Source organism: Budorcas taxicolor, chromosome 9 (assembly GCF_023091745.1).
Source record: "Budorcas taxicolor isolate Tak-1 chromosome 9, Takin1.1, whole genome shotgun sequence".
NCBI lineage: Eukaryota > Metazoa > Chordata > Mammalia > Artiodactyla > Bovidae > Budorcas > Budorcas taxicolor.
The window spans coordinates 85039535-85058098 of NC_068918.1; the positions used below are offsets into that span (position 1 = coordinate 85039535).

The 18564-nt window shown below is 43.0% G+C and overlaps 1 protein-coding gene across 1 annotated transcript in view; it reads left to right on the forward strand.

Moving 5' to 3' along the window:
- Nucleotides 1–16507, forward strand: part of ARID1B (AT-rich interaction domain 1B) — a 424182-nt gene extending 407675 nt beyond the window's left edge. Inside the window, exons 16-20 of the mRNA XM_052645664.1 lie at nucleotides 4582–4732; nucleotides 7525–7621; nucleotides 8933–9716; nucleotides 11653–11783; nucleotides 13958–16507. Coding sequence (XP_052501624.1) covers nucleotides 4582–4732; nucleotides 7525–7621; nucleotides 8933–9716; nucleotides 11653–11783; nucleotides 13958–15682 — 2888 coding nt within the window. The 3' untranslated portion in view covers nucleotides 15683–16507. The remainder of the gene's footprint in view (nucleotides 1–4581; nucleotides 4733–7524; nucleotides 7622–8932; nucleotides 9717–11652; nucleotides 11784–13957) is intronic.
- The last annotated feature ends 2057 nt before the right edge of the window (nucleotides 16508–18564 follow it).

Genomic DNA, 18564 nt, shown 5'->3' on the forward strand with positions numbered 1-18564 from the left:
GCAGATAAAAGAACCTCCTCTAAGACCCAGAAGCCCTGAGTAGCCTTGGCCCTACCTGTCCTCCTGCCTGCCTTCCCCACCTACTCACTCATTCATCACTGATTGAGGAATTGATTGATTGATTGCTTTTAAGTAAACAGTAAGTGAATATTTATATACTGTTTAACTTAACAGTATATAGTTTGAATATTTATTAGTATCCACAGATAAAATCCTGCTTACTCTTTTTAATGCTCTAGTAATTCATGGTTTATTTCATAATATTTTATTATTATAAATAATGATGCAGTGATTATTGAAGTACAACTAGCTATTTTTCACACTTGTAGAGTGTTTCTGTGAAATAGATTCCTGGAAGTAGAATAACAGAATCAAAGAATAACAGAATCAAAGAATAACAATTCTTATTTTGTTCTTATTTTGTGAGTACTATTTGTAACAAACTTTTTTCCCCATTTAATTTGTACTGTTGTAACAAACTACCCCAAAACTTAGTAGCTTTAACAACAGTACTCAGTTATATCTCACAGACCAGTGGTGGGTGGGGTGGCTCTTGACTCCACATGTACTCAGCTGGGACTCTGAGGTGGTGACTGTCATCCGAAGCCTGATGGAGAGCTCTGCTGAGCACAGGTGCCACCTGAATGGCCGGTGTCATCCAGAGGCTGGCTGAGAGCTGAGCTAGAGCTGTTGACAGGGACCTCCTCCTGGGGCCTTTCCATGGAGCTTCTTGGGCACCTGGTGCCATGAGAGACAGGCTCCAGGAAGGAGTACTCCAGGAGCCACAGCCTCACTTGCAGTTGCTTACAGCCCTCTGCCGTATCACATTTGCCAGTGCCTCAGTGGTCAGAGCTGGTCATGATATGATCAAGCGAGGCCTCTCAGTGTATGAGGACTCCACAGGCTGTGAGAGCCCAGAGATGTCCTCCTTTGGGGGCCGGGGGGGGACGATCATCAAGATATATAGCCTTACCATAGCAGGTATTGGGAAAAATTACACCAGTTTAAACACTCTTAACATGATCATGTGGACCCTCCAACTAAGAATGATTATTATCATTTTAATGTTAGTCAGATGGGGAGGGGAGAAAAAGCCTCATCTTGGATGTCCTTAATTATGACTGAGGTCATGCATCTTTTTATATCAGTTTAGTTGCTTAGTCATGTCTGACTGTTTGCAACCCCATGGACTGCAGTGCGCCAGGCCTCCCTGTCCATCACCAACTCCTGGAGCTTGCTCAAACTCATGTCCATCAAGTCGGTGATGCCATCCTACCGTCTCCTCCTCTGTCATCCTCTTCTCCTCCTGCCTTCAGTCTTTCCCAGCATCAGGGTCTTTTCCAGTGAGTGACTTTTTCACATCAGGTGGTCAAAGTATTTGAGTTTCAACATCAGTCCTTCCAATGAATATTCAGGACTGATTTCCTTTAGGACTGACTGGTTTGATCTTCTTGCAGTCCACAGGACTCTCAAGAGTCTTCTCCAGCACCACAGTTCAAAAGCATCAATTCTTTGGTGCTCAGCTTTCTTTATAGCCCAACTCTCATATTCATACATGACTGCTGGAAAAACCATAGCTTTGACTAGATGGACCTTAGTTGGCAAACTAATGTCTCTGCTTTTTAATATGCTGTCTAGGTTGGTCATAACTTTTCTTCCAAGGAGCAAGTGTCTTTTAATTTCATGGCTGCAGTCACCATCTGCAGTGATTTTGGAGCCTAAGAAAATAAAGTCTCTCACTGTTTCCATTGTTTCTCCATCTATTTGCCATGATGGGACAGATGCCAAGATCTTAGTTTTCTAAATGTTGAGTTTTAACCCAACTTTTTCACTCTCTCACTTTCATCAAGAGGCTCTCTATTCCTCTTTGCTTTCTGCCATAAGAGTGGTATTATCTGCATATCTGAGATTATTGATATTTCTCCTGGCAATCTTGATTCCAGCTTGTGCTTCATCCAGCCCAGCGTTTCTCATGATGTTCTCTGCATGTAAGTTAAATAAGCAGGGTGACAATATACAGCCTTGACATATTCCTTTCCCTGTTTGGAACCAGTCTGTTGTTCCATGTCCAGTTCTAACTGTACTTCCTGACCTGCATACAGATTTCTCAAGAGGCAGGTTCATTGGTCTGAAATCCCCATCTCTTTAAGAATTTTCCACAGTTTGTTGTGACCCACACAGTCAGAGTTTTTGGCATAGTCAATAAAGCAGAAGTAAATGTTTTTCTGGAACTCTCTTGCTTTTCTCATGATCCATCAAATGTTGGCAATTTGATCTTGTTCCTCAGCCTTATCTAAATCCAGCTTGAACATCTGGAAGTTCACTGTTCATGTACTGTTGAAGCCTGGCTTGGAGAATTTTAAGCATTACTTTGCTAGTGTGTGAGATGAGTGCAATCGTACAGTAGTTTGAACATTCCTTGGCATTGCCTTTCTTTGGGATTGGAATGAAAACTGACCTTTTCCAGGCCTGTGGCCACTGCTGAGTTTTCCAGATTGCTGGCATACTGAGTGCAGCACTTTTACAGCATCATCTTTCAGGATTTGAAATAGCTCAACTGGAATTCCATCACCTCCACTAGCTTTGTTCATAGTGATGCTTTCTAAGGCCCACTTGACTTCACATTCCAGGATGTCTGGCTCTAGGTGAGTGATCACACCATCGTGGTTATCTGGGTCGTGAAGATCTTTTTTGTATAGTTCTTCTGTGTATTCTTGCCACCTCTTCTTAATATCCGCTGCTTCTGTTAGGTCCTTACCATTTCCGTCCTTGATTGTGCCCATCTTTGCATGAAATGTTCCCTTGGAATCTCTAATTTTCTTAAAGAGATCTCTAGTCTCCCAGTCTATTGTTTTCCTCTATTTCTTTGCATTGATTGCTGAGAAAGGCTTTCTTACCGCTCCTTGCTATTCTTTGGAACTCTGCATTCAAATGGGTATATCTTTCCTTTTTTCCTTTGCCTTTCAGTTCTCTTCTTTTTACAGCTATTTGTAAGGCCTCCTCAGACAACCATTTTGCCTTTTTGCATTTCTTTTTCTTGGGGATGGTCTTGATCCCTGTCTCCTGTACAATGTCACGAATCTCTGTCCATAGGTCTTTAGGCTCTCTGTCTATCAGATCTAATCCCTTGAATCTATTTGTCACTTCCACTGCATAATTGTAAGGGATTTAATTTAGGTCATACCTGAATGGTCTAGTGTTTTTCCCTACTTTCTTCAATAAATGGAAAATAACTTCAAAACTGGAAAGTAACTTCAAAATGAAAGTAACTTCAAAACTGGTTCTACTGGAGGTTGATGTAAGAGCATGTAAGATATGAAGTATTTGGAAGTACCTTATAAAGCAAAATATATTCTACCAGTGTCAGACTTCTTTATTTGCACCTCTCAACCAGACAGACACATTTTTCAGCTTTCAAAATTGTAATCAGCTTTTATCTCATGGAACATAAAAGTAACCTTCATAGGATAAAGGCAGATGTTAGTGTATATCAATTAAGATTTGCATTAAAATGTTTAATTTGCCTACCGGCTAGTTTCTGGGCTTGACCCAATTTCCTTCAGGCTGTGAGCGAGTGCTAATTTGCATATTTGACCTAATTGACACTCTACCCCTGTTAGAAATATCTCATCCCTTCTTGAGCTGTCCTTACTCCCTCATGATTTTCTTCATCCTGATTTTAGTGTAAGTCAGTGCATGGGTGGTTGTTAAGGTTTTCACTTTTTTTTTTTTTTTTTTCCTAAAAGGGAAAGGAACTAACTGTATACATATCTCTTCCTTACAAACTACTTCATGAGATGATATTACCAACCTCATTTTATAGATAAGGAATTAAACTTAGAGATTTATCAACTTAACCCAAAAAAGTATGGATCTGGGCTTGTGTTTGTTTCTGCGTAACAAATTACCATAAATAGCTTAAAACATATAACATACACGTGTGCTCTCCAATTTCTGTGGGTTCTCAGCTCAGGGTCACAGTACAAGTCAAGCTGGAAGCCTGGATTCCATTTCTCTGAGCTCGTAGTTGTTGGTGGAACTTGGTTCCTCACAGTTGTTGGACTGAAGTCCTGTTTTCTTGCTGACTGTCATCTGAGGCCTTCTCTGCTTCTAGCGGTTGCCGTCCTTCCTGACACGTGGGCCTCTGACCTGCGTGGCACTGCTTTTCAAGGCCAGTGGGAGAGTATCTCTGACCTGCTCTGTCTCTTACCTCTAGATGCCAACTTAAAGGGCCCACGTGGGTGCTCTCCCCTTTGGTTAGCTCAGCAAGCTGATTGGTGACTTTAATTACATCTCTGAAATCCCTTTTGCCCTGCAATGTAGATAATCCTGGGAGTGACATCCTGTCCCATTCGTGGGTTCGCCCCACACTCAGGGAGACTCATACAAGATGTGTACGTGAAAGGGGATCAACTTAGAATCCTGCCTCAACAGGGCCCATCTTAACTTCAAACCTTATGCTCTTTGATCGGTATTGTTATCTGTCATGTTAAGGATAACAGCACTGACTGGAAAGGGATGTTTGGGCACTTTGGCATTTGAAAGTGCTTAATTTTTTGTCTGTTACTGAAAATATTTCAGTGCCTGGAAGCAGCGAGCCTTTCATGACGCAAGGACAGATGCCCACCAGCAGCATGCAGGATATGTACAACCAGAGTCCGTCTGGAGCCATGTCTAGTCTGGGTATGGGGCCGCGGCAGCAGTTTCCCTATGGGGCCAGTTATGACCGAAGGTGAGTGTTTCCTAAGATGAAGATGAGATGACTTATTCGAAACTGTGCTTTCCATACACACATCTCTGAGCCCTAGCAACCAATGTCTGCTTCCTGCTGAAGTTCGGTAGGACTGTACGTGTCAGACGGCTGCCTTCAGTCAATGACTGTAACAGGAACTGGGGAGAAGGACCTTGTCCCCAGGCCACCAATACAGCTGTGTTTTTATTAGTGAATTTTAGAAATATGCCAGGGCTGGGCTGGCCAGGGCACAAGTCTTCTCCCTAAAAATGCATGAGCCAAGGTTGTCCCAGCCACTGTCACCACATTGAGACTGCGCTCCAGCGTCCATGTGTGGCTCCTCCTGTGACCTCAGTGCCTGCCTTCCTCCCCACAGGCCGAGGTCTGGGCAGTGGTGCCACACTGGGCTGTCAGCAGGCTCGGGCAGCAGTGGGTTCTTGGTAACGTCTTCCAGGCATTGTTTTTTCAGGTGTTCCCCCTGTCCCCTGCGAACATTTTAAACTGAGAGGGAATGCTTTGCTCCTTAATAAACATCTCTGATAAAAGCCAGGGCAGCTTTTCTTTTCTCAGGACATCCCCTTGATATTAAAATGGCAAGTAAGGATGCATTACTGGCCCAGATTATTTTAATAAGATAGAATGAAAGTCATTGAAACGTCTCAGAGAGGAAGCTGTTCCTCGAATAGTGGCTTAGGGTGGACTTCCTTTTGTGAAGAAGGCCCCTGACCATGGTCCTTACCATGGAAAATCTATCCCTTGCTTGTCATGTTCATCACCTCCCTAACAGAGACTTGCTTAGAAACCAAGCCTTCAACTGAATATTTCATTTTTAAAGAAAACCAGTGGAGGTAAAGTAGAGCTCTTTTTCTGACTCTGAGGCAGGCCTCAGGACAGGCGTGGTTTTCATCATTTCCTTGGCGGGGCCTCGATCCACACTGCTCCCTCTCAGTCCACATGCTGGGTTTTGTAGGTCCAGCTAAGCAGTCAGGTGTCCCTGGTTTAATACAAATGAAAATTTTGGTTTGAAAAATCACTGTTTTACCAAATCAGGTTTCTTTCTGGCGTTCTCTGTGAGCCTGGTTTTTGAGTTACACAGTATCGCGAGCTCAGAGCTACAGTGTGCTTTCTAATAGTGACTGGGGAATCTTGACTTCTCATTCTGACCTTCCAACGAAGGTTTAGTTGTGAAATCCGCCTTAGTCACTTAACCGCTGTGTGGAGTCTGAGGTACCAGATCAGGGATTTTTACTAAGACTTGGTTTGTTTTTGAGAGTCCAGGAAAAGCTTTTGGAGGGGGAAGAGGCAAGGGATAGGTTGATGAGATCAGAAGGAGAATAGCCGTCCTCGGACATATATTCTTAAAGGAACCTGAGAAAATATACTTTTCTGAAGTGAAGTGAAGTTGCTCAGTCGTGTCGACTCTTTGCGACCCCATGGACTGTAGCCTACCAGGCTCCTCCATCCATGGGATTTTCCAGGCAAGAATACTGGAATGGGTTGCCATTTCCTTCTCCAAGAGATCTTCCTGACCCAGGGATTGAACCCAGGTCTCCCACGTTGTAGGCAGATGCTTTTTACCATCTGAGCCACCAGGGAAGATATATAGTTTTCTATTTCTTCTCAGATGCTTTCTGGAATGTGGCATGGCCCAGGTGTAGAAGTTATTTTGGCCTTATCACATCAGGGTTTGAGCTTCCCAGGTAGCTAGCTCAATGGTAAAGAATCTGCCTGCCAATGCCATAAGTTCAATCCCTGGGTTGGGAAGATTGCCTGGAGAATCTCTATGGACAGCGGAGCCTGGCGGGCTACAGTCCATGGGGTCGCACAAGAGTCGGACACGATTGAGCAACTAAACATTAGGATTTCCTTCATTAAGTTTTCTCTTCTGAAAAGTGTTACTTGTTCAGCTTAAATTTCATCCACATCAATTATACTTTTTTTCTCCTAACTATAAGCTTGCCTCCAGATTTCAATGTCATTAGCAGAAACTTCCCTTGTCTGTTTTACATGTGATGTTCTAAATTTTCATTTATTTTCTTTCTTATTCTCATTCCTTGACCAGTATTCTTTCTTACAAAATTCAGTATACTCACTACACCAGCTTAATTTCTGAAGTTTCAATTCTGTTGTTCTTTTAAACATGTATTTTTATGGTACTTATAATTTCTCAATATGAAATAAATGTATGTTTATTCCCATTTTAAGATTTAACAGAAGTACATTTAAAACATCCCTATTATACTTTTTTTTTTGGTAGCCTTTTGGGGTCATAGAACTTTGAAATTTTGAGTAGTTATGTCTATACCAACTTAGTATCATTTGGACTAATTTTGAAGGATTCCTTTAAGAACTTGCACATTTTATACTCACGATGAGGAAGTTAGAAATAGAAACATTTTCCACGTTTATATGTCAATATTCTGGTGCTCCTAGAAATACTGCTTTGACTCTTAGGTTCTTCTGTTGTTTCTTACGCTCGTTAATGCCTCACTTCAGGGTGTGTCATGCCCTCCCTGGTCCCTCAGTGGATGGGTGGGGCCCCTCCTCAAAGGCAAAGGGTGCCAGCCCGTCCAGTGGGACTCCTCGCCCCACCGGCCAGGGGTTGGCAGCACTCCCAGAATGGGTGCTGCCCTCCTTCCACTGGGAGGGGAAGTGCTGCTGCTGCTCACAGTGCCTGTCGGGAGGAGGCCGTGGAGGAAAGACGGCATGGAGTGTCCAGAAGCGGGCTCTTCCTCCCTCCCTTGGCCTGAGGTCCACGGTCAGTGAAGTTTTCTTTGAATGCTTCATTCTAGGCATGAACCTTACGGGCAGCAGTACCCGGGCCAAGGCCCTCCCTCAGGACAGCCGTCATATGGAGGACACCAGCCGGGCCTGTACCCACAGCAGACGGTGAGTTGGCGAACAGCATGCATCTCTGTGCTTTCTGTTTAAAATTCAGACTCAACATACTTCTGAAGAGTTTTAGGAAGTATAACCAAAATGACATGTAACAATCAGGTTATATTTTCTTATGCTAAAAAGTATTCTTAGGATTTTGAAATCAGCAGGTTAGAAGTAGCTCTTGAAAATATGTTATTGGAAGTTAAGGACATTCACCCTTGTAAATAATAAGCTCAAATTCAAGTATATTTTAGACGGATGTCTGTTCTATATACTGTTTAATCAGGTGACATTTTAGCACAGAAATTTGTCAATATATTTTAGAGAATATGTAGGGTGAGCAGCTTAAAATATTATATTCTAATAGTGAAAGGTGATCTATTTTTAAGAATAAGATTATTTAGACTGTGTAGGCTAGGTGTGTAGGTGCGTGCTGTTGACACGTGCTGCAGCTCAGCAGTCGTGAGGTGTGTGAGCTAACCTTGCGGTTACCACGGCTAACACAGAGGAGTGCATGTCAGACACAGGAATTTGCTGTTGCTAAACAACTCTTCAGGTCTAAGACCTCTTGTAAAATAGAAGGGGTTTTAAACATTAATTTGACCAGAGCATGTTTGTAGAGAGACTTGTATCATCAAATCAGCACCTTAAACAGTGTTCCGCCATATGCGTGCCTCCGTCCTGCACTCTCATCAGGAGCTTCCCACCCCATCCGGTGGTGGAAGCCCTGGCCTCCTGGGAGGGGAGCTCAGTGAGGCCATACCAGCCCTGTCCTCAAAGGTTCTCCTGGAGGAGACCCAGACCAGCTGGAGGCTGGAGTGGGGTTCATCCAACGTCAGGTGTCAGGAGCACAGGTCAGAGTGAGGAGCCAAGCTCTATGTGGAGGCTTTTCTGTAAAGTTAGGCCCAAGGGGTCTGTTTAGTCCTGGAGCCCTTCGGGCTGGCCCTCAGAGCGCTCTGTCACTTGTGGTGAGGTCTCCGGCCAGCTACACAAGCCATCCCTGTGATCTCCAAGCCCTGGTTCCGTGCGGCCTGTGTGGTGGTCACCCTCGCCTTGCTCTCCCAAATCCACCTGGAGAATACCAGGAGAGGAGGCTGGTTTTTCCCCACGGAAGTTTTGAAGTACATGAAAACAGACAGAGTACGTGCAGTGGTTTGTGTAGTGCTGAATATCGCACATAAACTGCTATCTGTGGACGTGGGAGCTTCCCATATACATTTTGAAATGAACATTCCACCAGGTAATAACTATTTTGCCTAATTTAAGTGCGTGATTATACCTGTAAAAGCACATTAGTGTGATCTGTCTCTGAATTTTCAGAACTACAAGCGCCATATGGATGGCATGTACGGGCCTCCAGCCAAACGCCACGAGGGAGACATGTACAACATGCAGTATGGCAGCCAGCAGCAGGAGATGTACAACCAATACGGGAGCTCCTACTCCGGCCCAGACCGGAGGCCCTTGCAGGGACAGTATCCATACCCCTACAACCGAGAGAGGATGCAGGGCCCAGGGCAGATACAGCCGCACGCCATCCCGCCCCAGATGATGGGCGGCCCGATGCAGTCGTCCTCCAGCGAAGGGCCTCAGCAGAGCATGTGGGCGACCCGCAACGATATGCCTTATCCCTACCAGAACAGGCAAGGCCCAGGCGGCCCCACGCAGGCCCCACCTTACCCCGGCATGAACCGCACCGATGACATGATGGTCCCTGATCAGAGGATAAACCACGAGAGCCAGTGGCCTTCCCACGTCAGCCAGCGTCAGCCTTACATGTCCTCATCAGCCTCCATGCAGCCCATCACGCGCCCGCCTCAGTCGTCCTACCAGACGCCACCCTCACTGCCAAACCACATCTCTAGGGCTCCCAGCCCCGCCTCCTTCCAGCGCTCCCTGGAGAGCCGCATGTCTCCCAGCAAGTCCCCCTTCCTCCCCTCCATGAAGATGCAGAAGGTCCTGCCCACCGTCCCCACGTCCCAGGTCACCGGGCCGCCCCCCCAGCCGCCCCCCATCAGAAGGGAGATCACTTTTCCTCCTGGCTCCGTGGAAGCCTCACAGCCAGTCCTGAAACAAAGGCGAAAGATTACCTCAAAAGATATCGGTAAGCGTTCCCAAGGCTCTGCTCCTGAAATGATTTCCTGTTGCCATCTAGAATTTTAATTTTGGATTAGATGTAGTTGGATAACCTCAAAGGGATGAAATTCTGTGACTGCAGACTATCAGGACGTGCTTTTGTGCAGGAGCAATAGTTGGAAGGCACTCCTCTGAATTAAGGAGAGGGAGAATTAAAATGGATTTCTTGCATGTGAGTGTTACTCGTGTGAGAGAGCAGAGCCCCAGGTGAGAGACGGGGACTGCTCGGTGACTGTGGACTGTATTTGGGGCTTAAAGATTTTATCTTAACCAAACACATCATCTCTGCCATGATGTGAGAACAGCTGCGAGGCTGATGGAACACTAGGGTGGCCTGAAAAAATTTGACAGCAAGCCACTCTGTAACTTTGGTAAGGACATACAGACAGTGAGTTCCCCTTGGAGCAAAACCAGAAAACTGACTATGCTGCATAGACAGATACATAATGTGCTCTATGGAACTTCACATGTGGATAGAATTTAGGTGATCCCTGCAGCACTGCTGATGGGGCCAAGGAACTCTCTCAGGTGAACACTGCTGTCACACGCTCATCCAGGTGGAATCTCCTAAATCCTAATTAGAGATTTGGAAAATCTGGGAATACACACAGTTTTTCTGCATTATTTTTGAAATACTTTTAACACAGAATAAGGAAATAATAGAGTTCAGTTTTATCCAAACTTTTTTCCCAAAAATCTCAAAATCACATGACTCAAAGTTCTTTGCAGTGATGAGAAAATTAAATATTTTAAAGATATGACCAATGTTTTTAATCATTGGACATTAAAGGGCAGGGTAGGGGGAAGTAAGGAGTTCTACATAGAGGACGTGCTGGAGGCAAGAGAGAAACAGATCCTGGGCACCGTGTTACATATGGTAATATATATGTAAAAATATGCATGTATTTGTGTACGTGTATAGATATTTAAGTAAATATGTGTGTGTTAGTCACTCAGTCATGTCTGACTCTTTGTGACCCCATGGGCTATAGCCTACCAGGCTCCTCTGTCCACGGGATTTTTCGGCAAGAATATTGGAGTGATCTGCCATTTCCTTCTCCAGTTTAAGTAAATAAATACATTTAAATTTGGAAAAAAATTCTTAGTACATGTTATACCAGCCTAGGGAAACTTATGTTCCCGATTTTAAAATGAAATTTGCCTTTCTATTACACAAGTATTATGTGCCTCTCTTAGGAAATTTGAAAATTAGATGAAATTAAAATAAAAGTGGACACCCACGGCCCCTCCCACACAGGAGTTGGCATCTGGCCTGGCTGATGCTATAGGGAGTTCCAGCTGCTCACACCATGTGCTTCCACCAGTTTCCTGAGACAGCTTCCCTTGAAATTTCAGACACACGACAGGCCTCCCCTCCAGCCCCATCTTGTGACAAATCTTAAAAACTTTTCCTCTCATCGTTCCTCTTGGCCTCCATCTCAGGCCAGGCTCCTAAAAAACCAGAACCATCAAAATGCTAGTACTTGTCAACAGCATGCTCTGTGGTCCAGAGCTCAGACAGAAGATGGCATGGAAGAATGAAAGCTTTCTATCAGTGAGCATGCTGTTTGGGAATTAAATTTTGCTTATATTCTAAATATTCACCAGCCTTCTGAAGATACTACCTTGACACATTTGTGAATAGAGTCAAAGATGACAAATACAGAAAGAATCATTCCCACTTCTGTTTAACCTGCAAAGCAGAAAGCTCTTCACCCACAGAAGTTTCTTAGTCAGTTGTCAACCTCCACGTGAAATGACCATGTTTAATTGTCCCTTGGAACCTTTGTTTAAATCAATATTTTAACTTAACATTCTGCTTTTACTTCTTCTTTTGTTATGTTCTATTCTTTCATGCGTAGAGTTAATATTAATCATGTCCTTATTCTTCCACCCATTTTTAGTTACTCCAGAGGCCTGGCGTGTGATGATGTCCCTTAAGTCAGGTCTTTTGGCTGAAAGTACTTGGGCTTTGGACACTATTAATATTCTTCTATATGACGACAGCACTGTCGCTACTTTCAATCTCTCCCAGGTAAGCCAGCACCAGTCCAACTGAGACACAAATTAGAATAAGAAAATGAAGTAGTGTATAATGCTTAAGCTAATGCCTAAAGCAGTTAGGACTCCCAGCTATAAATTTTTATCATTACAATTAACTATAAACCAACATCAATCAGTGTATAGTTGTCTGAGAATTTTGTCTGGAACAATAATTTATTTCAGTCTTTAGTATAAACACACATGTATATTTCTCATAAGAAAACAGTGACCTTGTGTGCACATACATGTGTGTGCATGGAATAGACAGTAGTGGCAAAATCAAACTGTTGTTTATAATGAGCATTAGCAGGCCAGTGAGAATTAATCCAAATGTAACACAAAGTTACGGCTGTAGTCGGTGTTGGATGAGACATCACCATGCAGTAAGTTGCAGTGAGACCATACCCTGTTTTTCAGGGGAACCTAACATCTTTCTTTTAATTAAAAAAGTATAAAATTTATAAAGAGTGTTTATATTACAGAAAAAATATATATAGAGAGAGAAGTAAACAGTTTAATGAACCCCTGTGTACCATCATTCAACTGCAGTAGTAATGAAGTCATGGTTAAACTTGTTTCTTGATTTGTTCCCTCCCATTTCTGCCCCCCTCTAGTTTATTTTGAAGCAGTCATTTAAAAGCCTCCTACCTTTAAAAACCCTCCTTTGATCTGTGCTAAGCTTGAAGGAGCTTCTAGCATAATAGCTGGAAGAGAGAAGGAGCTGAGGATTAAGAAAAAGGCCCAAGAGCCAGCTGGACTACAGATTTTTTTTTTAAGAAATATTTAGAAACAAAAATCAGAAAAGGTCATTTTCCCTACTGTGTATGAACAACTCTGCTTTTGTTGAAAAAAGCCAAAACATCTAATTCCCTCCCTTCTGTTGAACTAGGACCAGAATCTTCCACTTCCTCTTTCTTCTCTCCTTTAACTCCTCATTTTAGCCCTGAAAGGCAGTTTTTCAGTTGATACCAAGTATATTAATAAGGTCATAAACATTGCATGAAGTCATTTTAATAGAAAATAAGCATTAGAAGAACATATACTACCTTTGCTAGAGTAATACATGTCCCTCCTTATGCTGGGTGAGCTGCTGTTGAGCACAGTTTTTCATAACTAGCATTGCTTCAGCAATTTTTCCTCTTCCCTTGTCCTGGGAAAAAATTAAGCTTTACGTTGGGGGTGAGATGGGAAAGGGTGACATCCAGACGTCCACTTAAAAATTGTGCCTTCGTACTCTAGAAGCAAGCTCTACCTCGCTGGTACTTGGGTGTCCCCTCACTTCTTTATAAGCGTTTCAAACTACCTTGTGGGAAACGTACAGCCAGATAATGAAATTATAGTCAGTTTCCATAACACCTATCATTAAGAAATGCTTGTTTACTTACTTATCCTTCATCATCTCTAAATGCAGCAGCATTGGTGTTGAGGGAGGGGTGTATGTTGGTTCTCTTGATACAAACATCTGCTTAAAGGAAACAGAGCTGGTTCTCAGAGTTGCTTTTGTCTTTTGGCTGAAGTTGGGAATAGCTGAAATATAAAAGTGCATTCTGTGAAACATTCTCATTCATTTATCTCAGGGACTAAATTGATTTGTTTCTAATTTTCTGTGTTTATGAGCTACTACATTGCTGAAATTATTTTCTCCCCAAAATATATGGAGAATGTAAATTAGAATAACCTGTGGCACCTAAGACAAAAATAACCATAAAATCCTAAGAATAATAACCATAAAAATCTAGGCAAGCAGAGTTTCAGATAAATAAAAGAGGAGAACAGACTCACTTTGGGTGAATGAGTCTATAAAATCCACGTTCCCACTCTTCTAGTAAGAATGGTACTGTGTCTAAACCAGAAACAAAGGTAAAGAACAGCGGAGCACTCCCTCGGGGATAGTATCAGAAATGGGAAAATAACAAGTAAGTTTTCGTGTTAATGGTGTAAAAAAGTAAACACCAAGTAAGAAAGATAATAAGTGTTGATTAATGAAAAATTCAGAAGATAGTTCTGACTTAACACATGGTTTCTTTTTCTTGGCCAAGCAAAAAAAAACCATTAAAATGTGAAAATAATCATAGAGATGCATGGCTAGCTAGCAGGATTTTCACCCTCTCAGTCACACTGGAGAGGTTATGACATTGTACCTCTTCTCTTTCTCACCCTCTCCAGTTGTCCGGATTTCTCGAGCTTTTAGTAGAGTACTTCAGGAAATGCCTGATTGACATTTTTGGAATTCTTACGGAATATGAAGTGGGAGACCCCAGCCAAAAAGCACTTGATCACAATGCGGCAAAGAGAGATGACAGCCAGTCCTTGACTGATGATTCTGGGAGAGAGGAAGAAGATGCTGAATGTATTGAGGACGAGGAGGACGAGGAGGACGAGGAGGAGGAAGACAGTGGGAGGGCGGAGACGGAGGACAGGAGCAGCACGGCTGTGGCCTCCCCTGACGCCACCGCAGACCCAAAGGAGAAGCCCAGGCAAGCCAGTAAATTTGACAGGCTGCCAATCAAGATAGTCAAAAAGAACAACCTGTTTGTCGTCGACCGCTCTGACAAGCTGGGTCGCGTTCAGGAGTTCAGCAGTGGACTTCTGCACTGGCAGCTCGGCGGGGGAGACACCACTGAGCACATCCAGACTCACTTCGAGAGCAAGATGGAGATTCCCCCTCGCAGGCGGCCGCCTCCCCCTTTGAGCTCCACAGGCAGAAAGAAAGACCAGGAAGGCAAGGGGGATTCTGACGAGCACCAAGAGAAAAGCATCATCGCAACCATCGATGATGTCCTGTCTGCTCGGCCAGGGGCTCTGCCCGAAGATGCAAACCCTGGTACCCAGACCGAAAGCAGCAAGTTTCCCTTCGGAATCCATCAAGCCAAAAGTCACCGCAACATCAGGCTGCTGGAGGACGAGCCAAGGAGCCGGGACGAGGCCCCGCTCTGCACCATCGCACACTGGCAGGACTCGCTGGCCAAGCGCTGCATCTGCGTGTCCAATATTGTCCGGAGCTTGTCTTTTGTGCCTGGGAATGACGCGGAAATGTCCAAACACCCAGGCCTGGTGCTGATCCTGGGGAAGCTGATTCTTCTTCACCACGAGCATCCCGAGAGAAAACGAGCGCCGCAGACCTATGAGAAGGAGGAAGACGAGGACAAAGGGGTGGCCTGCAGCAAAGCTGAGTGGTGGTGGGACTGCCTCGAGGTCTTACGGGACAACACGCTGGTCACCTTGGCCAACATTTCTGGGCAGCTAGACTTGTCCGCTTACACGGAAAGCATCTGCTTGCCAATTTTGGATGGCTTGCTGCACTGGATGGTGTGCCCATCAGCAGAGGCACAAGACCCCTTTCCCACGGTGGGACCCAACTCTGTCCTGTCGCCTCAGAGACTCGTGCTGGAGACGCTCTGTAAACTCAGCATCCAGGACAACAATGTGGACCTGATCTTGGCCACGCCTCCGTTTAGTCGTCAGGAGAAATTCTATGCCACATTAGTTAGGTACGTTGGGGATCGCAAAAACCCAGTCTGTCGAGAAATGTCCATGGCGCTTTTATCGAACCTTGCCCAAGGGGACGCACTGGCTGCAAGGGCCATAGCTGTGCAGAAGGGAAGCATCGGAAACTTGATAAGCTTCCTAGAGGATGGGGTCACGATGGCCCAGTATCAGCAGAGCCAGCACAACCTCATGCACATGCAGCCCCCGCCCCTAGAGCCCCCCAGCGTGGACATGATGTGCAGGGCAGCCAAAGCCCTGCTGGCCATGGCCAGAGTGGACGAGAACCGCTCCGAGTTCCTTCTGCACGAGGGCCGATTGCTGGATATCTCAATATCAGCCGTTCTGAACTCTCTGGTGGCGTCTGTCATCTGCGACGTACTGTTTCAGATCGGGCAGTTATGACATCAGTGAGAAGGCAGCCTGTGTGAGTGAAGACTATGGAGGCTCCCGTGTAATACTGGCTGTGTTCTGTTCTTGTTTCTCCAGCGTAGGACGAAGGAAAGAAAATCTTTGCTCCTCTGCCCCATCCACTATTTACCAATTGGGAATTAAAGAGAGAATTAATTCGAACAGTTATAAAATTAATATTTGCTGTCTGTGTGTACAAGTACATCCTTTCGGGGCTTTTTTATTTTGTTTTGTTTTGTTTTTTAACCAAAGTTGCTGTCTAGTGCATTCAAAGGTCACTTTTTGTTTTTCAGATTTTCTTTTTAATGTTCTTTTCCATGTCGTATTGCATTTTTTTGGGAAGCAAATTGACTTTAAAGAAAAAAGTTAACGGCAAAAGATGCTGTAAGATGGGAAAAATTCACCACACTGAGACAAAAAGGCAAAAATTTATCAATTTCCTAGCTGTGTTATTCTTCAAATAATGAAAAAATTGCAACTGTATCCCATCGTCCAAAGCTCTGTGCAATAGAAATTTCTAGGTAGGTATAGGGGCTCACGAAGATGTTGTCAGTCAGCGGTTTAAATAGGAAATGATACTGGTTTCTCCACAGGAAAATGGTTACATTAGGCTAGGAGCAAAATGTGTTTTTTAAGTTAAGATTGAAAACCTACCTGACAACGATCAATGGAAACTGCTTCCTCACCACTACCGCCATGTCTGCTGTCTGTCGTTTGACCTTCCACATGACAGTTCTTCACAATTCCTTTAATCATTTTTTAAATATTTTTTTTACTGCCTTTGGGCTGTGATGTATATAGAAGTTGTACATTAAACATACCCTCATTTTTTTTTTCTTTTTTTTTTTTTTTTTTAGTAAAAAGTTTTTAGTTTCTTTTTCATGATGTGGTAACTACGAAGTGATGGTAGATTTAAATAATTTTTTATTTTTATTTTATATATTTTTTCATTAGGGCCATATCTCCAAAAAAAAAAACAAAAAATACAAAAAACAAAAACAAGAAAAAAAAAACAAAAAAAGAGGGTAATGTACAAGTTTCTGTATGTATAAAGTCATGCTCTATTTCGGGAGAGCAGCTGATCACAATTTGCTTCATGAATCAAGGTGTGGAAATGGTTGCATATGGATTGATTTACACAATGGTTACTAGTACAGACAAAAAAAATACAACTAAAAGGAAGAAACACAACTTCAAAAATTTTTCAGTGATGAGAATCCACATTTGTATTTCAAGATAATGTAGTTTAAAAAAAAAAAAACGATGTAAATTCCTCCTTTTCCTCTGGCTTAATGAATATCATTTATTCAGTATAAAATCTTTATATGTTCCACATGTTAAGAATAAATGTACATTAAATCTTGTTAAGCACTGTGATGGGTGTTCTTGAATACTGTTCTAGTTTCCTTAAAATGGTTTCATAGTAACCAAGTAACAAGAAAAAGGGGGGAAACAACCCTGTACTAACATAGCCCCTCGTTATGAAACCCTGAGGTCAGGAGGGACCTTTAAGGGTTACCTACTTTAGAGTGGGGAGCAAGAGTTTGATTTTCTCAAAGGATTTCAATAACTGGCCTTTGTTTGAAGCAGTCAACTCTGACAATATGGCGGTCTGAGAATTTTCCGTGTCTGGGGGCGGTGGCTGCCAGCCCGTGAGGTGGGATCACTGGCCTGACAGTGTAACACCCTGCCTTTTTCTAACCCCATCCTAATTTCGATCAGAGTTCAATCTATTCTGTGTTTTTCCTGTGTGCCTCAAAGTTATTTTGCATTTAGTTTACTCCACCTTGTATAATATTTATATTGTGCAATGTTAAAAAGAATATGTTATATTGTATGTGGTGTACATAGTGCAAAGTGATTATTTCTATTTCAGGGCATATTAATATTCTCATATTCCTTCCTATACTGGTGCACAGTAGCTTTTGATTACTAGTCACTTCTTCTTGGGTCATTGACTGTTCTTGTGTAACAATTGATTTCTTTGAAACTGCTGCAGAGGTAAACCATTAGCGGACACCCTTCTAACTCTACCTCTTCACACCACCCTGCCAATCTCAGCAGACTCAAAACTTCCAAGTTTATTCGCCAGACCTGTTGTCTGGGTGCACATTACTCACAGTAATACATGGAAGAGTTAGATGAGAGCGCTTGGTTACAGTGAGAGGGTGGAATGGGACTCTCGTGTCATAAGAAAAGGTTTTTTTCTTGCAAGCATTCCCATCATCTGTGAACTCCCACATTAGTCAGTCTTCTTATATAATAATGCAGCCAAATTTATGTTGAATTTAAAACCCATTTATAATTCTACTTTAAATTTATCTGCTTGCTAAGAATAGATTCTAGTGCTCCAAGCTTCAAATTTGGAGATTTGTAAGAGGGAATTCAATATTCTGATTCCTCTCTTACAGAGTATGAATAAAAAGTGTATACAAACTTTGAAGTTTGTCAATCAAAAGAGTGAAATATTACAAGAGACTGTTGTTGTCATGGTTTGAGTTGTAATCAATATCTAGAGTCTGACCACTGAGCAACAAGATTTTACATACCGATACGTGATGTAATCTCTAGAATAATCCAGGAAGATTTTAGCATCCTTTCTACATTCTCACCCCAGAATGAAGACTGCAGAAGCCCATGAAGAACTTACAGCCTGCCTGACATCATCTTGCCTACAAACTGAGTTATTGCTTTGTCCTAAAAATTAGTTGTTTTTTTTTTCTATGAGGCTTTTCAGAAATTTACAGGATGCCCATACTTTAAATGTGTACAAAAAAAAAAAAAAAAAGATTAAAATAAAGGTGCAAAGAAAGTTTAGTATTTTGGAATGGTGCTATAAAGTTGAATGTGTTGGTATTTGAATTTTTGAATGTCAC